Source organism: Gouania willdenowi, chromosome 18 (assembly GCF_900634775.1).
Source record: "Gouania willdenowi chromosome 18, fGouWil2.1, whole genome shotgun sequence".
Lineage (NCBI taxonomy): Eukaryota > Metazoa > Chordata > Actinopteri > Blenniiformes > Gobiesocidae > Gouania > Gouania willdenowi.
Genome location: NC_041061.1, coordinates 23,929,255 through 23,954,239, shown reverse-complemented (window position 1 = coordinate 23,954,239; position 24,985 = coordinate 23,929,255). Strand labels below are relative to the sequence as shown.

General features: G+C 38.7%; 1 protein-coding gene across 41 annotated transcripts in view; it reads right to left on the bottom strand.

Moving 5' to 3' along the window:
* The window catches only part of ank2b (ankyrin 2b, neuronal), a 229,697-nt gene that overhangs the window by 26,630 nt on the left and 178,082 nt on the right, over window positions 1–24,985 (bottom strand). For 13 of the 41 annotated variants that reach the window (XM_028474145.1, XM_028474134.1, XM_028474137.1 and 10 more), the window contains 17 exons: window positions 24,916–24,969; window positions 23,087–23,228; window positions 19,652–19,739; window positions 19,447–19,550; window positions 19,285–19,323; window positions 15,285–15,509; window positions 12,840–12,938; window positions 11,155–11,309; window positions 10,875–11,086; window positions 9,934–10,138; window positions 9,754–9,850; window positions 9,455–9,683; window positions 8,296–8,421; window positions 8,046–8,168; window positions 7,122–7,154; window positions 6,844–6,865; window positions 308–4,750 (listed from right to left, as the gene is read on the bottom strand). In XM_028474145.1, the coding sequence (XP_028329946.1) occupies window positions 308–4,750; window positions 6,844–6,865; window positions 7,122–7,154; window positions 8,046–8,168; window positions 8,296–8,421; window positions 9,455–9,683; window positions 9,754–9,850; window positions 9,934–10,138; window positions 10,875–11,086; window positions 11,155–11,309; window positions 12,840–12,938; window positions 15,285–15,509; window positions 19,285–19,323; window positions 19,447–19,550; window positions 19,652–19,739; window positions 23,087–23,228; window positions 24,916–24,969 (6,396 nt within the window). The remainder of the gene's footprint in view (window positions 1–307; window positions 4,751–6,843; window positions 6,866–7,121; window positions 7,155–8,045; window positions 8,169–8,295; window positions 8,422–9,454; window positions 9,684–9,753; window positions 9,851–9,933; window positions 10,139–10,874; window positions 11,087–11,154; window positions 11,310–12,839; window positions 12,939–15,284; window positions 15,510–19,284; window positions 19,324–19,446; window positions 19,551–19,651; window positions 19,740–23,086; window positions 23,229–24,915; window positions 24,970–24,985) is intronic. The other 28 variants (XM_028474139.1, XM_028474164.1, XM_028474135.1 and 25 more) reach the window with 21 other exon arrangements.

The following is a 24,985-nucleotide window of genomic DNA, read 5'->3' as shown; positions in this document are numbered from 1 at the left end:
AAAAAAAATATTTCAATAGTTTTAACTGTAAAGAAAAATATAATTATTTATATTCAGTGTGTATTGACAACTGACTGCTTTGAAGATTTCCATAAATCTTTCATTCAGTTTTTTAGTAAACATAAAATGGAAAGGACAACATCTTTACAAAGACAAACAAGATTCAAGCAAGACAGCAACATCAAAAAGGTCCTTTAAAAAGGCTACAATGGGACATTGCTACAAGAGACAGAGAGGCAGCACCTTTACAACTAAGTTCTAATGAGGCACAATAGATAGAGAATAGCCCCTTATACTGGGGGGATACCTTGACTTTGGACTTTATCATCTGGGATTCGCTGCATCTGTGTCTCAACAGGGTCGTCCCACAGAGGTCTAATGGGAAAGATGTCTCCTGAGGGAGGGAACTGCATCAATGGGAAACTTTCTTTTTCTATGATTGACGGATCAATTAGACTACTCTCATCATCAGAAATGGAGGCTACAACTTCTTGCTCTTTCTCTGCTTTTGCTAAACTGGCCACAACCTTTGCTGCTTCATTTCTTATTTCTTCAAAGAATTCAAATGACTCTTTTTTGGACTCACTTTTCCCTTTCATGGGTGTAGTTGAGAGAGAGGACTGACCAATTTTGCCCCGGACTGGTAATCTGGAATGGAAGCTTTTAGACTTTGCTGACTCAGCACATGAGGGAGGACCCTGCTCTTTTTTAGGAGAAGACTTGGTAGAATCACCCACACAAAAGCTCTTTGCTTTTGCAGATGTTTTCTTGGTTTTGCTTTCCAAAGAGGGACCTGCATCTGTCTCAGATTTTCTCCTTGAATCCTTTTTGCCTGGGACTTTCAACTTTTTGTCTTTGGTAGGTTCAATATGTTTGGGAGAAGGGTCAGTCTTTACAAAGCCAGCTTTGACAGGGATTCGAGATTTGGATTCAGAGGTGAAGGAGGGCTCTCTTTTAGGGGCAACAGAAGGGGGGGCTGCATTAGATGGAGAGGTAGTCTTACCTCTTTGGGGGTTAGACTTAGCTTGTGCTTTGACTGGAGTCTTTTTAACATTACATGAAGGGCTTTTTTTAGACTTGGGTGCTGTTTTGGGGGTTTCTATCACTGATTGTTGTTCCTCTGGAGAGGAATCAGAGGACTCCTGCCCCTGCTCAGAGTACACCGATCTAGTGACAGTTGTCTCAGCTGTCTGCACATTTGTTAATATTTGGTCAGGGGAAATTAAGTCCAAATCTGAAGAGCCCTCATTAACATTTTGTTCTGCCTTAGCTTTAATAGGCTCTGGTGATGTTTCATCCTTTTTTGTAACTTTGCCTGAAGCTGAAATGCCCATTTTTGGAATTTTAGATTTAAAGTCATCAGCTTTAGAGACTGCCTGATCACCTACAGGTGGGGTCTGAATCAGTTCAGTATCATCTCCTGCTCCCAAATCTTTCTCATTTTTCACTTCTCGTGTAAGATTGAGCCCAACTTCTGGTTCTGCTACTACTTTCCTACCTTCGTGTCGGACCTCTTCTAAGACAGGCTCCTCTAATGGCTGATCTCCTATTTGAAAAAAGGCAAAACCACCGCCTTCCTCTTCATAGCTCCTCTTGGTCATGTCTATGGCACCACTTCGGGTCATCTCAAAGAGCTTTCCTTCTTGGAAAAGGAAGGGATTGGGCTCACTAGTAGGAGTGCTCTCTTCTGTTGGTGTCCTACCAGGTGTTGAATCTGGAGATGCTTGGCTAGACTGACGATCCACCACTAAATTCAATATCTTCTGTTCCTCCTCTTTTACTCGAGTTGCAAACGTAGCATCGTCTTCACGCAATGACGACCATGAATCAGCACCTACCCTTGCAGTGACACCCTTCGACTCAGTTCTGGGATGTATTATAGCCTTGACATCCTTGTCAGTGTCATTAACAATTGCACAGAGTCCTGCATCTGGTGCTCCCGTGTGCTTAAGATTGTCTTTTGCGTTGTCTATCCTATTCAATGTACTAGTCTGTAAGTTGCTAACATCTAACTCTTGATGATCTTTATCTCTTTTAATATCTCTTGAATTTCTTAAGCCTTCATTTTGCTCTTCATTTCTGTGCTGTTCTTCTTGTGCTGTTTTCACTTTAGGCTTTGAATGATGATCTGAGACAGAATGAGGTCCCTCTGAAGTGAGAGTGGTTGATGTACTCCTGAGATCTTTGCTGTGTTGTCCGTCATGCAAACCTGCTGGGAAAGGAAAGGGAGGTTGTATTTTAATATTGGGATTGACACAAAGAGGTAACTTTGAATCCTCTAGGGGTCTACTGAGCTCACAGTCACTTTGCAAAGGTATTTTGTTTGTAGGTTCTATCATTTCATAGTCATCCAATATTTTGGAATCTGTTGATGGTAACAAATCTTTCCTAAACTTCTTTTTGCTTTTAGCATCTTGCTCCATCTCATCAAATGTTTTTATTTTGGCAGCCATTTTAAACATTTCCTCCTCTGGAGTGATTTGTCTTATTGCTGCACAACTTTCTGATGTGTCCTCTTCTTCAGGGTCTTCAGAGATGACAGTCGGTTTGAATGAAACAGGGGAAAATGCAGGGTCATGGGGTCTGGGGTTTACCTCATAACTTACCTCTTCAGAACTAGGAGTGTCAGGGGTGAGGAGACTCTTACCAGAACTTGTCATCTGTGAAGTCTGCTCACAACTGTCATCCTCAGCACTAACTTCAGGGTCTCGTAGTAGTCTACCACGCAAGGCATCTTGGGATATTTCTGCAGGTTTGGATAGCTCTGGGTGGCTACAGGATTTACTGGATTGTACTAGTGTTGGTGGGAAAAATGGATGCATTTGTTGGTCTACAGGACTGCTCTCTAATGAGTCATGAGGGGGTGATTCCTTGGTTGGGCTGGGTTCAATAGAGTCTGGGGACTTATGTGATGAATGTTCTTCCATTAGAGGACTACCATCTAGAGAGTCTTTGTGGCTTATTGTCAGAGAGTCATCTGCTGGGGGACTGAGAGCATCTGAGTCTTGTTCTAAAGGCAGGTCTAAGTTTTTATGATCCTGAGAAAAGGATCTAGAGGCTGGAGAACCAACTAAAGGCAATGTTAGCAGACAATCAGGGCTGTCATCATCACTAAGAAACGTCTCTAAAGTCTCAGAAATTCTCTTTGTTAGTTTTTTAGGTCTAGATGGCGTAGACTCACTTCTTTCAACAGCAATTGACTCACTTGCAGTGTGGTCATCTGCAGTCTCGCTGGAGGAGACAGGAAGAGTCAGTTCTGCAGAGAGATGGTCACCAATAGTCCCTACACCAGAGTCTCCAGACTTTTCTGGGTGTTTACTTGGCTTTTTGCTTTCAGCTGTTATTGACGTTGGAGAGATCTGCAGTCCACTTTTGGGGGAAAGACACAGACTCTCTGGGCTGGTGCCAGGAGTGGCCAGTGCTTCATGTTTGTAGCTGTCCTCAGAGCTCAAATGAGCAGCCCCATCTCCAGAACTTCCACTTAATGAGTCTGCCACACCCTCATGTTTTAAGCTGTCAGAGCTATCATCCAGGCCACTATTCCCAAAATCTACTGTTTCAGTTGGGTCTGATGTGGTAGTAAAAACAAACTTGGCCTCTTTGTTTATTTCTTGCTGAATTGTCTCTTTCTTACTTGGTTTGGAATCCAATGAAAGTTCTCGGCCTGGAGAGATGCAAGAAGTTATTGCTGTGGTCATGGATTTTGATTGAATAGTCTCAGTTTTAGGTTTCTCTGGTCTTGATGAAGAGGATGATTTAAGCTCAAATAACCCAGACATTCTTTTTGAGGGGTCCTGCCCTGTTTGGAATGCTTGCATGAGCTCTTTAACAGACATGGTCTCCTCAAGCTTTTCTGATTCAGCTTTTGGAGACTTTGGTTGGGTTTGCTTTGAGATAGTTGCTTTTTTGGATTTCGTAGAAGGTTTGCTCATAACAGGGAGATGTGAAGACTTGTGTCCAGATACTTTAGTGCTCTTTTGCTCCTCCTCTACCTTCTTTTGTAAAGCTTTTACTTTGTCCTTTATTGACCCAATAGGGGTTTCTTCAATCACTGGGGATACAGGTGAAGTCGCATCAGGGGCTGTAGGCACACTTAAAAGAGCCTTGGTCTCATTTGATTCCTCCGTATGCACTGGATCTTTCCCCTTCTTTTTCGTTGGCTTTTTGGCATCACCAGGAGTTGATTGTTTTGTACTTTTCCGCAAGACAACATCTGTGAACTTCTCTTGAACAACCGACTCTGTTTTAACTTTTGATTTTGAGCTAACAGGTGCATCTAGAAGGTATTCTTTTAGGTCACCACTGCCCTTAATAGCTTTAGGTCTGGGAACTCCCCTGTTAGCTCTACTCTCACGTAGGACAGGCTCTTTGATATTTAATGCTGCCATTTTTTTGGCTTCTTCTATTTCACTGTCTGTGAGTAAAGTCCACTCCTCAGCCATTCTAGCAGCTTTTGCTTTCTCTTCTACTGCCTCACTATCATATGTTCCACTTCTTAGTATTTCACTGACTTTTTCTAGGTCCTCTTTGACTTTTTCTAAGTCTTTTTCCACAATTTCTAATGGTTCTCCAGAAACTTCCTCAGTCCCTTTCTCTAGACCACAGCCTCCCAAAGGAGATTTTTCTGCTGTATCTGCAGTCAAGATGGCAGTCATTTTGATCAAATCTTGTTTCATCTCTGACACGTCGGATAGAAGATCTGGTTCTCGAATCAGCTCTGATTTCAGGCCTGATGTCTCCATCTCTTCATCTTCCATATGGAAGAAGAACAAGTAAGGAGTAAAGAAAATCAAAAATTCAAATGAAAGGAGACAGACATTGGAAATGTGGTCAGGACAAGATTGGAGCACACTGCAAGGGATAACAGGAAAACTGTTTTACACTGGGTAGTACATTAGGATCAAAAGAGGAATCAGGCTTATTGTTCCATACAACTTATCAGCATTGTAAATGTAAAGCAAAGACTACACAACACTAATGGGAAAAGGTAAAAGCAGGAAATAACTTGCCTATTGTCCCACGCCCACACTCACATGACAAAGCTATAAATTAAAATAACACATAAAAGAACGACACTGACTATCAGTGACAGAAGAAACCAATAGGTGCAATAGGAAACGAGACAACAAAGGAAACAAATAAATGACATGAGAATATCTCAAAATTGTTTTGGTGTATGGGAAATATTGATGTGATAGCAGGCAAAAATGTGATTGAATACAACCGAAAATGCTTTATGCATCAGTCAAAGAAAGCCAGTGAAAAAAAGTTTCTCTTTGCCATGCTATTTATTCAAACATAAAATGAATGATAAAAGAAATCATGGGGGTTGATGAATTTAGAACATTCACTTGTCACCTTTACCATTTGTTCCAACATTCACATTGGGGAAAAAAAATACTTAGTTCACAAATTTTATGATTAGATGTGTTTTATTATGAAAGAGCATTCCCAAACTAGACAAAACACACACAAAAAAACTGTTAAATCATGGGACAAGACATCACACACATACAGACATAAAAGCACACTCATACACATTCATGTAAGGCAAGTTATTTCCATGCAAAGCAAAGGAAAGTGCTGATGGATGAAGATGTATTGGAAAAAAATGAAAAGGGAATGGAGTAAAAGGTGATTATAGTACGAGTTAAATGGGCAAATAATGAAAAAGCTGCTCGTCTCCATTCATTATAATGCTTGTTTGTATATTCAAAAAGGCAAAAAGGATGCAAGGGAGATAATGGATTGTTTTACTTTATAAAGAACTACAGCTGGTGGAATACTAATGCCACGGCCTCTAATTTTTTGGCACTTTAAATTATTTAAAAGTGAAAAGTTAAAAAAATTAAAATCTAGCTAATTTACCAATAAAATGAATGATATGCAAAAATATGCAAGAGCTCTGATAATATCAATGAAACCAGTCGCCTTTACCCTTTGTTACTTCAGGCTACTCACGCTTGAAATGCAGCAAAAATAAAATCCATATTAAATATCACTATCTTGCGATACCATCATCCACAAAAAAAAACAATAAGTCTTGTGTGTAAACAGAACAGGGTATGGGGAGGAGGCTGAAATGAAAGAGAAGCAAGATACTTGATTTAAGCTATAAAAGTTAAGCTAGTGATGAGTTTTTCATCATGTGGGCATTACAGTAACATTACAGCATTTTTTAAAATTCAAACAAGGCTTGTGTTATTTCATGTTCATGCTTTCAGAGTAAGAGTATCCACCAATACCTTTGTGGTGTTTTCAGTCTCCTAAATTTGTCACAGTATGCTAACAATTGCTAAGTTAGCTATGCTACATCTGCTAACATTTCAGCAAATAGAATTGACAGGCACCATTTCCCCTCAAAGTGAAAACATTTTCACTTTTAACTCATATGGTGTCAATAGGCAAAGCTGATAATCCAACAAAATTAGAGGCCATGGTGTAAATATTACAGTTAATAAAACTAAAAGTTTTCTCATGTACATACGCTGATGGCAATGTTTAAGCTTTTCTCCAAAAGTCCAATCTTAAATTGCAAAGGAGAAGTGAGAAGAAAAGCAATAATAACATGAAATATTGCAAAACAAAACAAAAAAAAGAAAATGGGCAGTTAATGGAAGAGTTGTTTTTTTGCGTGACAAGACAAAACTGTGCTTTTTAAAATGTGACTGTTACGTATTCTAGTAGGATTTGTTAGAGAACTATCCTGATTATTTACACACTTATCAATTGACCATTCACCCAATATTAGTAACATTATTCCATATTTTAAATAAAAAGGACATGCAATCTTAGATAGGTTAATTTGATTTAAGCTTGAAGGTAAACAAGTAAATGTCTTACATTTCTCAAGTGTTCTGCTGGCCTGAAAAAGAGAACAATGACATTTGAGAAAAATTAGTCGTTCAATAACCAAGACTTTTTAAAAGAAAGAGTGCCAAGATTAGGCATAGCAGTCAAACTGTGGCGCCACATATAATTCAATGAAGTACATTAATCAAATTACATGAAAAATAGAAGCATTGGGAATGCGTGTCTTTAGTCCAGACAGGGTAGTAAATAGGACAGATCAACAAAGCTCATGGGCTCACATTAAAGTGAGAAGCAACGGCTGCTTTTACCTGATCCTCTTGCTCTTGGTCTGAATCAGATTCCTTTGGATTGCAAGAAGCAGCAAGAAGCAAAGATGTATGAATAGAGAAAAGCCACATAAAAAAAAGACAAAACATGGGGAAATGCATGGTTATCATGCATGGTTATCAAAGACAGGGAAAACAAATGGTCTGTAAAGCTATCAGGTTAACTTTTGATTGCAGTGGAGGCCAAAAAAACGTGATTTTATGATCCAATGGCTACAATATTAAAATATCAAGTCAGCATTTAGAATAATAATTAGAATAAAGATATAGAATTATCTGTTTTTGTCGTTGTTTTGTGCATTTTTGTTGTCGTTTTGTGTATGTCTGTCATAATTTTGTGTGTTTTTGTTATAATCCTTTGTTTGAGAGTCATTTTTATTCTTGCTTTTCTGTTATTTTTTTGTACATCTGAAGTCGTTAGGAGTAAATTTGTGCATTTGTGTTGGCTTTTTTTATGCATGTTTTTTGTAATTGTCAGTTGTTTGTGTTATTTTGTGTATTTCTGCTGTTTTGTATGTTTATCACTAGTCATTTTGTGCGTTTAATCTCGGGACCGCATTAAACCGAGGGCTGCATGTGGCAGCAGAGGGAAATCCAAGATGTTGGTCTTTTTTAAATATGATTTACAGAATTACACAAATGGGGCTGTTGACAGGGAGTCGTCAAGTATCCCAACATCTGGGCTTAATTCAATGTGGTCAGAAGTTTAAAGGAAATATGGTTTGATTCATTTATTCACCAATATATCGAGTAGGCAATGTGACATTTGAGACAAAAGGTAGAATAAAAAGATTATTTGGTAATTTTTTTGAAACAGAAGCAAAATCTTACAACAATAATGAAAAGTTTGAGCAGCTCTAATCCAGTACTGCTGAAAAGACTCTAAAATGTGCACAGTGTGCTTACCTTACTATATGATGGGAGTGTAATATTGAGATTGCATATGGCATTTTGCATTAGTGACCTGTAGTTCCTTGGTTCTTTCATAAATGAGAGCCGACCACATGGCTCTTGAGTGTTGTCTCTTATCTGGAAAGAACAAACAGAAATCTTAATTACAAACAGGTGATCAGGTTTGCATTCAATTGGAGAGCCAAGGAAACTGATGATGTTATGCACACGTGTGTGGAATATGCAAAAGATAACCAGTTCTCACTTTGATGAAGAGAGCGAGCCTGTTCTCTTTAAAGGCAAAAAAGCTAAAGAGGTGATGTTGGCCACTTTTGGTGAGGGGAACAAGGTTTCCAAAGCAGTCTGCATAGATGGGTTTTCCTTCAAGAACCTGAGAAAAGCAACAAGTAAATACAAAAAGCTCCTGACAAATGATCCACACTTAATTCCTATTCACACGGGATTAGTTTTACCTTGGGACCACATACGATTTGTAATAATTGAATGTCTGTGATGTTAATCCCGTGCGAATCGGACATGTCAGTAATTTGTAAAGTAAAAACTCCCCCGCAAATTACCTACTATATTTTGCTGAACTACGAGGTCCTGTGATAATACGAATCCAATGCGAATAGGCCGATCTGTGATTTGGACAGAAATGGTGATTACGCATTGTTTTGTTTCCGGTGTCTGAGTTTACCTCGTACTGAGATCGATTATGAGCATATAAGCGCGCATGCAACCCTAACTTAATCCAATAAACGAATAAAGCACGTGTCCATTCACTTTGAAAACAAAAATAAACAAAGCTGAATTATTTCTTTTCTTTAGCAAATTCATTTTCCGGTAGTGCGCATATGTGCTCATAATCAATCTCAATACGAGGTAAACACAGACCGGGAAGCTTTTTTATTTATTTTTGGCGAAGAATGGAGGCTGTATTGGAGTGTTTAGAAAACCTTTTGGGTCCCGGGCCAGGAAAACCTTATCAGCCCGTAACGTACGGAAACAAAAAAAGAAGAAGCAATATCAGAAGCAAATGGTAGATCATGTCCTGCTTTGCACTGTGCGGTAAGAATCTTTTTTTTTTTGTAGCCTTCTATTTAATATAGCTGGCTATAGCGCTAGCAATAACACAGCACCTAGCTGTGGTCAAAAGCCTGTGAAGTTATTTTAACTCACACACTGTTTCACATTTTCAGATGTCCGTAAATTTCAGCAAAATCTCAGGCTTCGGTTATCCCGTGCGAACGTGCCACATACAAAGCAGACGATGGGGGGTCATCTACTTATTACATGTGGTCTCTCGGTAAAACTAATGCCATGCGAATAGGGCTTTAATCACCATTATGTGGCTCTATCTGCTTTCTATTGACGTATTTTGAGGGAATTCCAGTATAACTGTTTGTCTTCCTCGTTCTCACCTCTACATCCCGGCTGCGGGCCACCTCTGTGAAGTTTTCCTGCTGTTCGAGTGTTTTGTCAATTTTGTCATCGGTCATGCAGAAGCAGCGCAGGCGGGCCTCAATTGGATCATGAGTTTTGGCAAAGATCACAAACTTAGCCATGTAAGGGACACAGATAATCTCACGGTACACCTGAGTAGAGAAGTTGACTGATTCCTGGACTTGCCGACAGTCTATGAGCCAAAATCTGAAAAGAATAAAAAACCAAAGAGTAAATTGAGATGTTTTGTAAATGATAGCAGAAGATGTTAAGTTACCTAGCAGACACATTAGTGGTAAAGGAGACACAGTCTTTGATGAATGTTAATGGTGTGGTTCCTGTAATATCCTCCCACTGGGCCGGCGTTGTTCCACCTGCACAGTTACAAGGTGTTAACATAGAAAGTCATTGGTTGGTTCAGAGAGATGAAACCATATTATTGGTTGCAGTCTCTTACCAGTAATACTACAGAGCAGGCGTAGGGTGGGCGTGTCCCCTCCAAAGCCGTTCAGCGCAGGGTCAGAGTTGTTTTTGGGGACGGGAAGGGTCATGGTAATGGGTTTATGAAACTTTCGTCTTCGGGGCTCCAGAGTAACAATGGGGCTAAAGGTGGCCTTGTTGCCCAAAATCTTCCGAACTACATCCACATCCACTGGCTGGGCCTGTAGAGTAAAGACGAGTTTGTGCTAATGATTTCAATGGACTTCTATCTTTAACCAACAAACAAGTGGACCACAACTTGTTCATGTAGAAGAATAGAATACTTTCGATTACTTTTCAAAGGGCATCAGATGAACAATTTTGATTGCCTTAGAGCAAGTTTTTAATTGAGTCAGTCAGTAGGATACAAGTCAAGGCTAGTACTACATATTGATTAGATGCAGCCCAGTCATACAAGGCAACTGTGGCATTATGAATGAATCTATTGTTCCGTGCGTGCCAACATAATTTCATCAATTTTTATGTGCTACTAAGAATTAGTTTTTTTCCGCGCTGATAGGAAGGAATTTTAAAGTGATGTATTAGAATTGGAACACATGTCCCTAATCATAACCACCACGGGTGGGCCCGAGTGGGGCTGGGCCCACCCATTTTAATCAAGGCACACCCAGGTGTTGTTCATCCAATAACAAGCCCAAGGAAAACCTTGATGAAAGGCTTACCAATTTCCCCAGCTCTAATCCTAACGCTTATTATTTTCTGTATACCACTGACTTTTTTCAATTTCAATTTATTTCCATTTGATGAAGCATGATAAAAAGTGGTTCAAAGTAGCACGAAAAGAATGAGGAAATTGTGTTAAAAGTGAAATGCACAAGAAAATAGTTATTAATGTGAGAGATCCACGATCTCCTGTAAGATTGGTTTGCCGAATATAAAACAAAGCTTGATCTTTACCTGAAGTCCGACTCTTATTCTCTTGGTGAGGGCTCCTTCGGGAAAAACTGCCTGGACTTGTGGCACAACTGTGCTGCTGAGGATACCTCCGTCAGGACCAATCAGATTATTATCCTGCTTGACTCGTGACACCACGGCAAAGTACTGTGGGAAGTCTCTCGTAACAATACGACAAATGCGTTTCCTCTCTAGCTCCTCGGGGGTGTCCAGCTCTACAGGTGAGATAAGGACACATTCAGTTAAACACATTAATGGTGGCGTATCTTTAAATGAGACTAACCCTCATCCATGCCATTGAGAACTTGATTAAGTTCCTCTTGTGTATGTTCACAGTGGTGCTCCTTCCAACTTTCTCCCGTCTCACTCCTCAGGATGACCAACTCCCGCTCCTTTCCTCGGAGGGCAGCAAAGTGTGGAATCTCCACAATGACAGGACTGGAGGGCCAGAGGTATAAACACACATCAGGATCTGTGGAAATACTTTTTAAAAGTCTGTTGTATTCTAAAATCTATTTAGGTTTTCAAATACTTGCATTTTTTTGTAACTCCAGATAATCCATAAATTTCATCTAGCCCAGAGGTTCTCAGTTTTTCAATTGTGCCCCCCCCCCATTGAAGAATGTAATTCTTTAGGTCGATAATCCCAACGAAATTTCAACAAAATGGTTAAAAATGGTAAAAAGGTAAAACTAATAATAACAAAAAAGGTACAATCACATAGTTGAGAAAAACAATAATTATTATAAATAACGAAAAGATAAAGCCAAAAAATCTTTTTCGGGGGTGTCACACACTTTGATAACCATTGCCCTAGCCAATCATACTACTTATAAAGTTTTAAACCAATTTTCTTTATTATACCTGTAGTATATATTGTGACATAAATCAAAAAGTTATTGTATAAGTAAATTAACAAAACAAAGAAGTTAAAATCTGGAGCAACTGTCAGAATGTAGGATTTGTTGGGTATGTTTTGTGTTTGTTACATGTGTAGTTCAGTAGTACTCTGTGTAAAGTTCTGTTCAGTTAGCATGCTTTAGTTAGGAGTTGCGGGCCTATTGTGTGGGTTTGTTTTACTTTTAATTTTCTTTCTTTCATTCTTTATTTAATTCAATTGTAAAATATTCTTATGTTTGAGGTTAAAATGTATGTAACCCATTGGTTAATAATAAGTGGGTGAGTTTTGCCTCATAATTGCTTTTCCTGACTCTTGATCAAGAACTTTCTAACATTTGACATTACATAATAAGTAATAAAAGTATAAATGAAATTCATGCTGATATCGTCTCAAATGGATATCAGTTTCAGGCCAAAAGTGGGGAACGATACAGTTTTTTAGTGTATGTTGTATATTTCTCTAAAGGGGGCTTCTTCACATTTTGGTTAACCCTTTATTACTTACCTGCTGTGCTTAGTGACACAAGCTAGCCCGCTAACAAAGTTGGACAAAGAAAGCATGCAACACATACAGACATTCAAGATACTGAGGCTTTTATGTGTTATCTAAATGTGTTTGGCCAGTCAGAAACTAAAAACAGTAGGCAATCATTGGCTCCTCCAGCTCCGAACGTCATAGCTCACTTGTTCTAAAAGTATATCATGTAATGCGTGACCATCACTTAAAGTTTGAATTAACTATATAAACTACACAAAATGTAGTTTTGTGAATTCATACATTTTTATTTTTAGACAATTTTCTATGTAATCAAAGGCCATACAACCATTTAAATTTCACATAAAAAGGAAGGAGATGAAACATACACACATTAGAAAAAAGGGAAAGGAGAGCAGTAAAGAATCAGGGGTGGTGACAGATGAAATGAAAAATGTGGCACAAATACAAGCAGGGGCAGCACAATGAGTAAAAAAAGTAACTCAATGTAATGGGATGAAAACTACTTTAAAAAGTTTCCATGTATCGTTTCATATACAGAATCACAGTTTGTTTTTGTTTTCCCACCGTACCCGAGGAATTTGGACCCAGGTGGGCCAAGCTGGAGGATTCTGCTAACCAAACTCTCTCCCTCATTAAGAGGTGGGGGTGCAGTGGGCAGGTGGAGTTTACTGTGTGATCAAGCAAAGGTCCAAACGCGGCATTGAGGAAGAAAGAGCACACACACAATGGTTGGTTTGTGGAGATAAATAGAAATCAAAGGTTCAAATCCACTGCATATCTCAAGAGTCCAAAACTCTATTCAACGGAGTCTATTTTATCAGTTATGCTGCGTTCACATCAGATGCGTCACGAAATGTCTGTACGTCCAGAATACATACAAAGTCAATAGATACTGTAGATGCGTTCCTGTGCAGCGATGCGGTCCGATCCGCACGTCAAGTGCATTGGCCGTGCGAGGGCGCTCCCAATTTTACGGATATCCGCACGTTCGCAAGAGTTGAAAATATTGAACTCCTGTGACTGTTTCGCATGACGACAGCCAATCAGACTCTTTGTTGCTGATGATGTCAGGCCGTCAATACAGACACCAGTCTGTTCACCCATTCAACCATGGAGTAGAAGCCGTGTGTGACCACCTGGAGCTGTATGACACGGCCTTTATAACCGGGACCGGACTAGGAAGGATTTGTCGTGGAGGAGAATGAGCGAGGAGGTGGTAGTAAAAGTTCTCTCTGTAGTTTTCATCTTTGAAAGTCGGCACTGAGCTAAGATAGCACTAGCCGCTAAACACACTGGCTTTTTTCACTGGTGGTTTATGTTTATGAGAGGAGAAAAAGGAGTGCAGCTCCTCGCTTCAGCAGGCAGTGAAACTCACCGAGTTGGATGTGTCGCTGGTGGGCGGGGCTACGCTTCAGACGTGCGTATGAAGCGAATGGGGACATTTTTTGATCCTGCGGTACGTTTCGTGCGGCAGATGCGTCAGGTGCCGCAGAAGACGCATTTGGTGTGAACGCAGCATTGAAGGTCCCATTGTGTTAATGAGAAGTTAAAAAGGTTAAAGGGTGTAAATCATTTGGTCTCTAAAAACCTGAACCGTTTTCATAAATATAAACAATTTTGCATTGAACAACCTGTATATCAATGTGCAGGTCGTAGTTTTGCTGCCATAACGACCCTGACTATTTGCAGCTGTTGTGTATGTTAGGCAGGTCTGTTAGTTTTATAGTTAACATTTTCACGTTTTTAAAAATGTTAAACTCAAAGCTGCTCTGGGTTTAATTGAGCTATTGAATATCTTTTTTTTTGTCTTATTACTGAAGGGACATTTGTTTTACTTTTTTACTTCGTAGCATGTACTTTTACTCAAGTAAGGGAGCAACTTCAATACTTTTACTTTTACCAGAGTCATTTTTTATTCAAGTAACTATACTTTTACTTGAGCACTGAAGACTAGTACTTTTGCCACCTCTGCATTTATCCTTACAGCTGCTGGAGACAATATATATATATATATATATATATTTTAATCAGATAAAGACATAATGTAGGCCTCATAGAGCTTAAGACATTTTACTTCTAAGGATGAAAGTGCCGCTGAAAGGTTTGTTTTGATCTCCACTGTTAACACTCGGTTTGTTGAGATTATCGGAAAGGTTTTGCACTTTGCATTGTGGGATATGGAGTCCCATAGACTGATGCACAGAAGTGTTTTTACTTCATTCTTACAGTGATTTATTGTGATTGCCCCAACAAACTCTGCCAAAGTAACTTCCCAACACATTTCTGGTGTTTTCACTGAAAGTTGCAGCAAAATAATTGCGAATGCTTATTTTGGGGTTTACACGGAAATAATGGGTCCATTTACAGGATGCATAGAAGTGAAACGTTTCCGAAAATGTCAATAAAAGTGTAGATCAAGAGGAGATAAAAACAAACTCTCAAGCGGCAATTTGAATATTTTACATATGTCTAGGAACAAATTATATTCTATGTATTGATCTATGAGGCCTACACTATGTCTTTACCTTTAAAAAAAAAAAAAAAAACTTGCCTAACAGTAAATAACTGTTATAAATTTAGTTGAGTGCACCATCAGAAAACCAACTTCAGCTTCTGAACGTGAGCAGCCGAGGGATTGATTCAGACGCTACAAATCAAACCAACTATGGTCTATCATATTTGAGGAGAAGTTAATCGGAAAAGCTTGAAAGAAGTTAGACTGCAGCTGTAAAAGAAACCAGTGCATGCTGAGCAGATCCCACGCACTGAGGGTGAAGCAAGAGCAGGTCAGACACAGTTTTAGTTTGGCAGAGGCAGTGATCAATGATTCTGAAAGGAAAAGGCAGCAAGATGGAAGCCTCTTCCAACTCTGGGTTTACATATATTATTCTAAACAATACTGTACAATGCTTTTGTTTTTTACAAGTTTGCCTATACAAATGTTATGTTTTCATTCAATCTAATTGTTATCATTACGTTCTAAAGCTATGCACTCATTCTATGGTTTGTCTTACCCGAGAAACTGGGCTCCGGAAGGCCCCACCTCAATGATCCTGCTGGCCAGCCCCTCCCCCTCCACCATGGGAGGCATAGTGGCCAGGCGGTGCCTTTTCACCAGCCGACAAGTGATTCTGGTGGGGGCGCTGCAATTTTTCGGCGGGATGATGATGCGTAGTCCATTGTGTCGACAGCCACGCATGGCTCCACCCCTGGCATCCACCATGAAGCTCACCAAGAAGCTGGGAAGGAGGAGAAGATGTTTGTCCAAATCAACGGCAAATTCAGAGTTGAACGCTTTTAGAGACGGGGAAACAGACACCAAGGGTAGAAAGTGATCTGTTTGGGTAGGAATGATCTTTAATAAACCTTCATATTCATATTTAATAAAAGAACTACAATGTAGTTGCGAACACCTAGTTTGACAGTCTACGTGTCTAGAGCAACAAAGTGTTGTGGTTGTAGAAGAAACCTAAGTTTTGAAAATGTATATTCATATTGTTAAAGAATAAGTACACCCCAGGTTTTTGCTGATCTCCCCCGAGGGGGGAAATTTAGAAAAATGCCTTGATTATGGGCGTGGCTCCATGAGTCGTTAAGACACGCCCAGTCACAGCAGCACGCCCCCACAGTGCTGCACAGTTCCTCACTGGAGCTGTCAATCAATGCTCACTGAGGGCTGTGAGAGGAGGGCGACCATGACTCAGTGGTAGAAGGGGAGTAGAAGGGGAGTGCAATAATCGAAGGGTGGGGGTTCGAATCCCACTCTATCCAAGTCATTGTGTCCTTGGGCAAGGCACTTTACCCAAATTGCCTTGTATGAATGGGTATGAATTGTACATGAATGCTGGTGGTGTTCAAAGGGAGCGTAGGTGCGAAATGGCAGCCACGCAGTGTAGCTGTGGCTACAATGTAGCTTACTACCACCTGTATGACTGATTTGAGTGACTGGTGTAAATAAATAAAGTTTTTTTTACACGCTTTGAGTAGCCCTGAAAAAAAAGCACTATATAAATCTAAGCCATTATTATTATTATAGGAAACCTCATCCCTCCTCCCATGTTTTATAGGGGCGGGGCCAACAGTGACGGTTAGTGACGTCACTGATCCAAAATGATGTCACTGATCTAATTTCAGCCATTAGAAAAATTCAATTGTAAAAGCCAGTGTTCAACCCATAGAGGGCAATCTTTGACATTTTACAGCTAAAAATGCTAAATTTAAATACGTAGAATAAAATGTGAAGAGTGGGAGTAGGATAAATAAACTACATGACTTCTTACCTAATCATTTATGTATTCAGCAGAAAAAAGTGGTTTTAGGGTGTACTTACACTTTAAACCTTCATATTGTTCAGGATGTGAATTCTGTGTCGTGTCACATCTTTCTATTTTTTGTCTTAAAATGTGTTTGGTGTCTGTTATCTCCACTCTAAATGGCCAAGAGCAATGACCAATCAAAGGATCATTCATCTTACTCTTCATGCAGTAACACAAATATACAAATGGGGGGGGGGGGCAAAACTGCTCAATAAGTGCGTGGGGAGGGTGTGACAGTTTGATCCCAAACCTGCTTCTCATTTATTTACAATCCACGACATCAGTGCAACAAAATATAAATTACAGACGTGTTGAACATACCACGACAAACTCTGTTCCGTGTAGTTAATGAAAGCTGTGAGGTATTACTTTAAAATCAATGCAAACCTTTTCAAAAACAGGGTCAACACAATCTGGTCCTACTTGTTTGGACAAGGACAGCCTTCTTCCACCTCCGTAATATTTCTAAAATCAGGAATATCTTGGTCCAAAGTGATGCTGAAAAACTAATCCATGCATTTGTTTCATCTAGATTAAATTATTGTAACTCTCTACTGTCAGGATGACCTAGTAACTCACTAAAAAGTCTCCAGTTAATTCAGAATGCTGCAGCTAGGACACTAACAGGTGCTAACAGGAGAGAGCATATTTCTCCAGTATTGGCTTCTCTTCATTGGCTTCCTGTAAAATCTAGAATAGAGTTTAAAATCCTCCTGTTAGCAAACAAAGCTCTACATGATTAAGCTCCTTTTTTTTTTTTTTAGAGACCTGTTAGTGCCCCATTGTCCGGGCAGAACACTCTGCTCTCAGTCTGCTGGCCTCCTGGAAGTTCCTAAAGTATCTAGAAGTAGAACAGGAAGCAGATCATTCAGCTACCAAGCGCCTCACCTTTCGGAACCAGCTTCCAGTCTTAATACGGGAGGCTGCTACTCTCTCCACCTTTAAAAGGAAACTCCAAAACCTACTGATTTGCGAAAGCATATAGCGTATAATAGCGTGAACCTAACCACTAGGAAATAAGCTCTAAACCTACAAATAGAAACTGAGAACTAAGATTATATAGTAGACATTGGGTATATAGTAGACACCAACATTATATTCAAACATGATCCACAATCTACACATAGCTTTAATGGGCTGCAATGGGATGCTGGGTTGTAGACAACCACCACTTCTCTCCCTCGTTGCATAACCCATCACACTGCTCACACTGCTCCACACCTTACACTGATATCCACCCTATATATATATATATATATATATATATATATATGTGTATGTGTATATATATATATGTGTATGTGTATATATATATATATATATATATATATATATATATATATATATATATATATATATATATACGTATATTGGTTTTTTTCCTGCAGTCTCCTCGCCCTCTGCTCTCTTTTCTGTTTCAAATGTCTTGATGCTGGAGATGGTGGTTCCTGATCGATGGCTCACGGCACAACTAGTCTGGAACACTTGGATGGACTATCCTTCTACCCTATTCTGTTTGTCCCTTTGTTCACTAACCCCAACCAGTGGAAGCAGATGCTGCCACCTCTGAACCTGGTTCTGCTGGAGATTTTTTCCTATAAAAAAGGGAGTTTTTTCTTCCCACTGTCGCTAAATGCTTGTTCATGTGGATCTTGTTGGGTTCCTTCTTCTTTTTTACTATGGACTTTATATTTTGTTCAGCGCTTTGAGATGACTTTGCTGTATTTTGCGCTGTATAAATAAAGTTGAATTGAATTGAATTTGTTTGTAAAAAATAAATAAATAAATCTTTCAGGGAGCACTGTTGATATGGTGGTAAAAATTCCACAATTTAGAACATAATGTATAACATCAAGAAAAAGGCTCTCAACTTTCATATGATTGAACCTGTATTGTCTGCATCCAATAGCACATCTTTTAAAACTGTGATACATAATATATAGCATGATTTTATCCTGCATTATTCATTACACAGAAATCCAAAGAGCTGAACTGTTCTTTATTATTAGTATGGAACAGCATTGATCAAATACTTCTTTATTTCACTGTTTTCTTTCTGTATCCCATGTCACACATGCATCATCGCTTTTCTAAATGAATCAAAGGCACTTATCTGTTCATCTGGACATGATTTTATGTCATAAAACACACAAAACGTGTAAACGTTGCGATGCAGTTGAATTTTAATCAGTTTTCTTTTTTCCTCCCTAGTTATTTTTTTCTTACTAATTTTACATTTCCATTCTTTTCTAATTATTTGTGTATATGTACACATATTTTTCTTTTAAACTATTTTAATTTATATATCAATATCTCCTTTCATTCCCCCATTAGTAAAAAACTACTATTTTTATGATCTATTATATTTGTTTTCCTCTACTCCTTTACCCCTGCCTCACACTCTCTCTGTAAGAATACCTATTTGAGTCCTTGTATTCAAACTGTGCAGTTTGTTTTATTTCCATTTAACACATTTATTGAGTAGTAAGTAGATGTTTGATCTCCTAATGATAATATTGCCTCCTTTAGATGCCATTTAATCAACAATATCTCCCTCCCGTCCTTGCATTTCAGTACAAAAACAGCCACTGAGGACGGACGCATGCACCTCTCCGCAGGGAGAGCACACTGCAAGGGGGATAGGGGAGTGATGAAGATGAAGAGGAAAATGATTGAACCAAGGTGCAAAAGGCTTCACCTGCTGTGGTCTCCATGATCGTGGCACGGAGAGGAGTGGCTGAAGAAAGGACAACCACATCAGAAGAGGAGAAGAAGAAGAATAACCCACAGAGGCAAGTGTCACAGACGCTCTGTAGTAATTGACAGTTTGGACCCATTAGGATCCTATCGTTGGACCTACCCAGAGTGAATGGGGCTGGAGGATAAAGCCACATTGTCCAGGTTCTCTGTGTCCCAGCTCAACTGATAGGAATCCCTGTCAGTCTCTCTGGCAAGTGATGAAATCTGAAATCAAACATGAATCTGCATAAGTACACAAACAGGTCTAAAGGAAGGGACTCCTTTAACTATGATTGCAGTTGTGTGACTAGAATCATGTACTGCACCTGGTGACTGGTGATCATCTCCTCCATCATGCCTTCATGTTTGGGTGAGTAGTAGCCGTGGTGGGTGGGTGTGAAGGACCTGTCGCAACTGGAGGAACACATCAAAACATAAGAGCTTTTCATGTAAATAATAATTAAAATACAATAGTTATTTCGTGTTTTGACTGGATTGAATTTCATTTGTGAGTTTTCAATTACTAGCTCAGCTCGAGCTTTAAGAATTTTTAAATCAAGACATCAACATGTAAAGAGGTGCAATAGTAAGACTAAAAAAGTAAAAGTTGGTGGGTTAAAAAAAATAGTTTAACGCTTTACTTCAAGTTTTTACACAAAGCTGACATTATTATTATGACATGAGGACTGTCATTAGCATAAAGAACGTGTCACGAAGGCTGTCATTAAGTGTTGTTGGCTACCCTAACCTTAACCCCTATCCCTAACCCCTAACCCTTCATTACCCTAACCCCTAACCCCTTACCCTTTGTTACCCTATCCCTTAACCCCTAGCCGTTTGTTACCCTAACCCCTAACTCCTAACCCTTTGTTACCCTAACCCCTAACTCCTAACCCTTTGTTACCCTAACCCCTAACTCCTAACCCTTTGTTACCCTAACCCCTAACTCCTAACCCTTTGTTACCCTAACCCAGGAATATTCAACTCCAGTCCTCGAGGGGTGGATTTGTGAGACTTTTAGATGTATCCCTGCTCCAAACACACCTGAATCAAATGAATGCTTCTGCAGAGCTTGATGACAACACATTGGTTTCAACCAGGTGTGTTGGAACAGGGAGACATCTAAAAGTCTCAGGAATCTGGCCCTTGAGGACTGGAGTTGAATACCCCTGCCCTAACCCCTAACCCTTAGTTACCCTTACCCCTAACCCTTAGTTACCCTTACGCCTAACCCTTAGTTACCCTTACGCCTAACCCTAACCCCACTAGATCCCTCTACCTAACCCAAAAATGCCAACATAGCTCCAAAGGTGTCATAATTTAGCAAAACAACACTTAATGACAGCCTTCATGACACCTTATTCATGCTGAAGACAGATAATGACAGCATAATGTCAGCCTTTATGTATAAAACTTCAAATAAAGTGTTACCAAAAAGCTCAGTGATGGTACACAAAAACATACAAAACACCACAACACACACTGTGACAAGAAACGTTACTTCTTCAATCATGTAAAAAGAGGCAGAGCTTCAACTCTCATCATAGAAAGAAAGTAACTAATATTGATTCAAGCAATAAATATAGACATTTGTCCACTGATATTCATTTTTTTATGCCTAATTTTACCACTTTAATAATATTAAGAATTGCTGAAACTTTGCATGTACACAATATATCGTGAATGTATGTCAATGACCCACTGATCAGAAAGGCATCTGGAATGCCAGAAAATGGACCTTCGAAATAGTTTATATGTGTAAATTATTTTCTATAGTGACTGACTGTGCTAATAAACTAGCAATCACAATATTCTTAAGTCAAAAACTAACTAACTAAAGACTGTGGTTGTGTTCGAAATGTCATCCTAACTCATACTACTCATTCTAAGTGTGACGTCAAAATGAGAATGTAATGCGTTCACATTAGGTAGTATGAAAAAATTGAGTATGTGAGAAATACCTGGATGTATACTATATTGGGACATTTTTTAAGTATGCATAGTGAGCACACTAGCCATACTCAACCGTCCCATGATGCATTGCGAGCAGAACAGAACACAAAATTGCTCTGATTGTCCTGGGACCAGCTTCAAGCTGAAAATCAAACATTCCTTTTTCAAAATAAAAGCATCTCTTCTTGTTATCCATTCGTTTTTTTTTAACACTTTTGTAAATAAGGCTCTTGTTTTGAAGTTAACCAGAAGTTTAGTCAATAGCACAGTGGTGGGTCTCCGTAAATCTCCAAAATGTCGGCATGAAATGTGTTTTCCGCGCATTTTAGGGATCAAATGACCACATGTTGATATTCTACTTGGTCAATTTCTCACTTAAAAAGCTTTCAGGACTTTCAAAGATGGAGAATCAACAGAGATATTTATCCTCAGTGTGCTTCAGGTTGTTGTCGTTGTAGGTTCTAAGTGCATTTTGGGAAACTTGGAAGTATACTTCAGTGGGAACGGTTACCATCCAAATCCTCCTAGTATGTAGTAGACAGTACACACTCATTGACTTTGTAGTGTATAATACAGAGTATGCCATTTTGAACACAGCCTGACTGTTAAACAGTGCTGCCAACTTCTCAGTAAGGAAGCTCCCTATTGGCTGTCCCAACAGTCGCTTGATGACGCCATTGCCTAATTAGCATAATTGACCGTTTTCATGTATGTTTGGCTGCTGTAAAACGAAAGATGAAAAAGTGAACAAAAAACCACCTAAAAAGGTTGTTTCCCATCATTTGCGTGTAACTAATTTGCATTCTGGGTGTGAAGGGGTGAACATCTTCTACTGCTACGTGAGGACTGGACTGGCTGCCACTGTGAGCACCTGCAAACTAACACCATGTGCATGTATCTCCAAAATCTCCAATAACAACAAAAAAGTTGCAATGTTTGTCACTAGTCGCTTTTGTAAAGTATGCAGAGGAGTTCAAAAACTGAACATAGTGTTTAAGTTGGCAACAGTGCTGTTTATCTATCTAAGAGTTGAGTCAGCACATACCTTTGCATTCGCCTATGAAGACATAACAAGGAAACCAACGATGAGATGTGAAAAGGAGAGATTGCAACACAAACACATACAGGCAAACACAGACAGTTAGTGTAGCGGCGCAACAGAATGATAACAAAACCAGAACAACAAAAACTACAGGTTCCACTATATTAGACCAGGGGTGTCAAACTCCTTTTAGTTCAAGGGTCAAATACAGACCAGTTTGATCACAAATAAGCCACAGTTTTTAGGTTGGAAAATGAACAATTTCAACATTAATGTATTACATTATAGTTATAATGTATTACATTATGAATGGAAGTTTGCACTTTCAGTTATAAGTTAGATGTAAAGTATAAAAGGCATCAATAATATCTGAGCAATAAGTGACAAATACTTAAATGTCCTTTGATTTATTAATTTTTGGACCAAATATTATTTAATTTGGGGAAATTTTGTGGAATAATTTGAGAAAAATTACAGTATGTTGGAAAAATCTTTCAACAACAATTTACAACTGAATTATTTTGTAAATTACACAATGATTCAAGTTTTATGTCATTTTCATTTTGTCCTGCGGGCCGAATCAGATTCTCTGAAGGGCCGGATTTGGCACTCGGACCTAGAGTTTGACACACGTGTATTAGACAAAAAGGAGAAAAACACTTTTGGTTGTATTTTGAAAATCTTTCATCTTCTACATTGACTTCTACTCCATGTGTCTACTCTGTCATGCTTTGCAGCTACAGTGAGGTAGACATGTGACTTCTACCTGTCAGTGCGACCTCCTTCCAAACTAAAGCGGAGATAATTCATTCCATCAAGATACTGTCCAGGCAGAGAGTCGTCTCCCAGCTCCCGCAGGTCTTCTGCTCTCAGGTATTCTCCTCCATCGCCCGTCATCGTGTCTTCACCTGGGAATCGCAGAAAGATCACTTAAATGAAGAAAAACTGTCGGTCAACTGAACTTCAACTCTTCTGAACTCAGTTCAGGTTGTATCAGAGCAGTATAATCGATTAGTGATTTTCAAACTTTTTTGGCTCAAGTACCCCCTTTCTCTTACTTCTGAATCCAAGACCTTCGTCCCACCCTTCGTCCGACTACGTTTTGCTTCGAAAACTATCTAAAAATCACTATAAATCAAAATGATGGAATGAATGAGTGATAACACACATTTTAAAGAATCTAATTTTGTAAATAAGTGGAAATAAACAGTATTTAGCGCAGTGATTCACAACATTTTTTGGATCGTGACCCCATTTTGATCAATATCAGTTTGAGCTCAGATATTTTTTTACTGCATTTTAGTTGAACTATATTTAGATTTTACAAAGTGAAAGTATAGAATTTTTTTAAGATTGTGTGTTTTTTTACTTAAAAAAAAAAGAAAAAAGAATTAAAACATTTTAAAAATCTATTTTAGCTTTTCAGAAACTTAAAGCAACCCCATGTAAACTCCAGGTGATTCCACATGGGGTACCGACCCCAAGGATGAAAAACACTGATTTAGTGGCTCCTGAATAGATTTATTTCTATAGTTTTTATTCTTTACGGTCATCTCACGTCTGAGGTGGGACCAAGATCGACACTTTATTTGTTAATTTTCCACTCTTTCCTCTAAAGTACCCCCGACGTGCCATTGCGTACCCCTAGGTGTACACGTACCCCCATTTGAGAAACACTGTAATAAATGATAGATGTGAATAACAATAATAATAACCAAAATAAATCCTAGTTGGAACCTGCTGGATCTGGGTCAATGACTTGACACCTAAATATTCTGTCCAATTGCATTTCTAGGTGTAAATTCATAAAAAAAATATTGAATTTTTAATTTTTTTATTATTATTATTGTTTATTGTAATTTATTATATTAGTCAAACTGTCAAAATATCATGTGGTGTGCGACTGTCTGGCCATGACTGTTGTTTTTAAAAAAATTTGTCTTTTCTGCCTTATTCTAGTTAAATTAAAGTCCTGTATAAGATTTAAAAGCATTTCTATATATTTATTTCCATCATAAATAAACACATTATTTATTATATTATTTATATTCATGCAAACCTTGCCCAATGATGCCCATTTCATGAAATATCATGCGGTGAAAATCCTTATACGTTATTGACCCGTGTGCACTGTAGATAATCACAGACATTTTCACACTGCATTACATAGCACTGTTAGTACTAGAGATGGCTGATATTATTGGTCATTATTTGTCAGAAAATGTAATATCAGTAAACATTGGTATCAGTTTTTCTACCGATATTGAAAAACTCACATACTGTATGTTACACTAAAAACAAATAGGGCACTTTTTCCATGACTAAAGTTGAATTAGTTGTATACTTTTGCACAGATAATGTTAAGTTAACATGTTGATTTCATGGAGATATATACAGTATATATTAGCTTGGGGTCTGCGTATATATTTGTATTGGTTTATATTGGAAATGGGAAATTAAGTGTTAAATAATATTGACCAAAAAGCACATTTGCAACATCTCTGGTTAGTATTGCAGCATCTTATCCAACCATCATAGTTACATGTTTTGCCACCTTGCATGTCACACAACAAGTCATCACACCATGCTGAATACCTTCCTCATCCATGGAGTCGTTAGACATAACATCCTCATCAATGGTTTTCCACGCTGTGGGTGAACAGCA